The sequence below is a fragment of the Fulmarus glacialis genome, unplaced genomic scaffold (genome assembly GCF_000690835.1).
Source record: "Fulmarus glacialis isolate BGI_N327 unplaced genomic scaffold, ASM69083v1 scaffold23477, whole genome shotgun sequence".
Taxonomy (NCBI): Eukaryota; Metazoa; Chordata; class Aves; order Procellariiformes; family Procellariidae; genus Fulmarus; species Fulmarus glacialis.
This window is the reverse complement of record NW_009224111.1, coordinates 468-3993: the sequence shown is the minus strand read 5'-3', so window position 1 is coordinate 3993 and position 3526 is coordinate 468. Positions and strand designations below refer to the sequence as shown.

The 3526-nt window shown below is 41.9% G+C and overlaps 1 protein-coding gene across 1 annotated transcript in view; it reads left to right on the top strand.

Moving 5' to 3' along the window:
• Positions 1–211: 211 nt before the first annotated feature.
• Positions 212–3526, top strand: part of MBD4 (methyl-CpG binding domain protein 4) — a gene marked incomplete at both ends in the record, with an annotated part of 3580 nt that continues 265 nt past the window's right edge. Inside the window, 4 exon segments of the mRNA XM_009582056.1 lie at positions 212–1059; positions 1588–1662; positions 2308–2442; positions 2689–2838. Coding sequence (XP_009580351.1) covers positions 212–1059; positions 1588–1662; positions 2308–2442; positions 2689–2838 — 1208 coding nt within the window.

The window sequence follows — 3526 nt, the reverse complement described above, 5'->3', positions numbered from 1 at the left end:
GCGTGGGGCTGACGGGGTGGAGGGCGCGGTACCTGTGGGGCTGTCTGGAAACTCTTGTGTCAACCTTTTCTGGCCAAGGCACAGAAACTTGTCTCGACGTCACCCTGCCAACCATTTTGTCATTTTTTTTTTAAACGCTAGAGCAGTTTTTTAAGTGAGGAGTGAGAGAATGAAGAAGTCATCACTAATTTACTTTTCTTTCATGCCACAGTCCTGAAGGAAATAAGATAAGATCGAAAAGTGCACTTGTGGCGTATTTTCGGAAAACCGGGGAGATGACGCTAAAAGCAGAAGATTTTGATTTTACAGCTCCTTATCAGAGGATTACCCGTTCGAGGGTGAAAAGATACAGCACAAAAGCTGCGAGAACTGTTTTAGAGAATGAGGATTGTCGCAGTGAAGAGCAAGGCTTCAGTATACAAAATGGTGAAGAGGATAAAATTCAAAACATTCAGATTGGAAATGAACACCTGGAAGATATTACATCCACTCTAGACAGCAAAGATTTGATCATGAAAGGCATAAACCCAGAGGACTGTTTGAACACCAAAAAGAAGGGGGCAGGTGCAAAAAGTGCTCGGAATAAGAAAACGGGAAAGAGCTCAGAAAAGAGGAATCAAGATAATACCCAAAACAAAAGACAGAGAAGAGTATGTAACAAACAGGAGTGCATTCAAAACAAGAAGTTCTGTAGACAGACGGACATGCACGTTGCCGATAGTCAAGGCATAGATGATGGGAATGCAGACCCTACGGACGCAGGAAAAGCTCTGTTAAGAATTTCCAGGTCACGATCAGACACACAGCTAAGGTCAGTGACGGCTCGCTCGCAAAGGGAGCTGGAGAGCCTAGCAGAGGAGGAATGTGTGGAGACAGGTTCTAATGACGCATCTTCTGCAAAATCTGAGGAGAAAAACAACGGATTGAAAATAGAGAAAGAAACAGATCGAGGGAATCCGGGTAACCAGGATTTTGAACCTGACACTGAAACGGATGCTAACGTCTTGCAGCCCTGTGACAAGAAAAGCTTCACAGCAGTTAAAATGCTGCCAGGTATTTGTGTGTTTTTGAGCAGATCATTATGCTAACGTTCAGCCGGGGGTTCTCTTAACTATGTGAGCAAAGTATTCTGTTTCAGGTCAAGCTGCTTTGACATCTCAATCTGTATCATTTCTTTATCCCACAGCATATAACTTAATGCGGATTTATTCACAACTGGAACTTACTCTACTGATCTCTTTAGCTGTATAATATAATAACGTTCATTACCTTCGCTGCACTAAATCTTTAACGTTGTTGCACAGTTGGTCAGTTTGGTTCATGAAAAAGGCTAGTTTTAGCTTGTTTCATGTGCTAGAATCTGTTTCCTCAGACTGTGGCAAAGTGACGGTTTATCTTCTGAAGATTTTTCATAGAGTTGAAATACAGAGGAGTACTGGAGTGAATCTAAAGCACATTTATATTCTGTACATCTACAAGAAATCCTTGTATTTCCATCACAACGTAAAAGGGAGATGGTGTATGAAACATGACAGCAAAATAACTGTATTTTTTTCCTTTTAATGCTAAAGTATTATTTCTTTACAGAAGAGTCTATCCCACGAACACAAGTGGATAGGAGGAAAACGAGTCCGTATTTTTCAAGTAAATACAGTAAAGAAGGTATAATAGTCTTTAGGGAAATAAATCCTTTTTTATGGGGGGGAGGAATAGGATGGCTCAAGATCAAGTGATGTTATGGAAAATTTCTTCCAGTTTTAGGCTGGCCATGCTTAAGTGGCATCAGAGGGCTTGGCTTACTGCGCTAGTGCTGATCTTGTCCCGTTTTAAACCTCGGTGGTTTGTATCTTGCAAACAACCATTAAGGCTGGTATCAGATGCCTCGACAGCTCTTTCAACAACTGTGAGGTGATGGGGTGAATGGGCTTTGGGGAAGTTCTCTTCAGACCACTGAGGTGTTTCTCTGTCAGGGGGAAGCCCTGTACCCTGTGGCTGCTGCTCCGCACTTACACGGGAGCGTGGCGGTAGCTGGGGAGGACCTCTCTCCTCGGAAAATGTATGTAATACGGGACATGGGGGCACACGCAGGCAGCCTTGACTCTTACTGCAGTCTGTGCCAGGGAACGCGAGGTCCCTTGCAGTTCTGTAAAATCTGTGTGAATTGCCATTGCTCCATCCGCTTACAGTGCCCCCACGAAGATGAAACTGCTTCAAAAGGTCTTCGTTTTTTTAAAATTATTTTCATTTAAATAGGTAAATCCATCCTTTACTGCCCAATAAATTTTCCTGTATCGCCTCTGTGTACAGCTCCCAGCCCACCTAGAAGGAAGGCCTTCAGAAAATGGACTCCTCCACGTTCTCCTTTTAATTTGGTCCAAGAAACACTTTTCCATGATCCATGGAAACTTCTCATTGCAACCATATTTCTCAATAAAACTTCAGGTAAATAGAGTAATACAATTTCATGTTGTATCAATGTTGGGGTGGTGTTATAGGGCCAGAGCAGCTGCTATTTTTTAATGGCATTAATGAAAGAATAAACGTATATTAACTGTGTAAAAAAAAAAAAAAAAATCTTTAATTTGTAACTCTTGCCTCAGAAAAAGCTCACTTCAAAAAGCATGCATAGATAATCAAAAAAGAGAATTACCTGCATGGTCTTCTGTTCATGATGACTTCTTTCACTAGGTAAAATGGCAATTCCTGTGCTCTGGGAGTTCCTTAAGAAGTATCCTTCTCCTGAAATAACCAGGACTGCAGACTGGAAAGAAATGTCAGAGCTGCTCAAACCTCTCGGCCTCTATGAACTCAGAGCGAAAACGATCATCAAGTTCTCAGGTAGGTTTTCCTGAATATGTCTGCAGAATGGTCTAAATTATACTAGCAAGGCAAACAGCATTATTTTCAAACAGTGCTCTGTGACTTTACCTTTTGTTTGGCAAATACTGGTGGTGGTTTATTTTATGCGACTTGGGGATATGTTGGTCTCACGTATGCAAAGCTGCTGATCCTGTTGTCTTAACTGGGAATGAAATAACATTCATAATGAGTTCTGCGAGAGACCTTTGTCTGGGAGACTTCTTTGAGTGGAAAGAGATACGAACACCTGCAAGACTGATTTAGTGTTTTGCAGCGCTGTGATAAGGTGGCTCTGCTGTTTTGCATCAGGTGACCTCCAGAAGGCCCTTCCAGACGGAGTTTTTCTATGATTCTGGTGTTTTCTATACTTGGAATAAAAGCATTCCTCTGTGGCTTCTGAGGAGAGAGATTTAATTAAAACTCACCCTCAGTGATTTGTTTAAAAGGTGTTTAAGATAGACCCGTGTTTTGCAGCGCTGTGATAAGGTGGCTCTGCTGTTTTGCATCAGGTGACCTCCAGAAGGCCCTTCCAGACGGAGTTTTTCTATGATTCTGGTGTTTTCTATACTTGGAATAAAAGCATTCCTCTGTGGCTTCTGAGGAGAGAGATTTAATTAAAACTCACCCTCAGTGATTTGTTTAAAAGGTGTTTAAGATAGACCCGGAT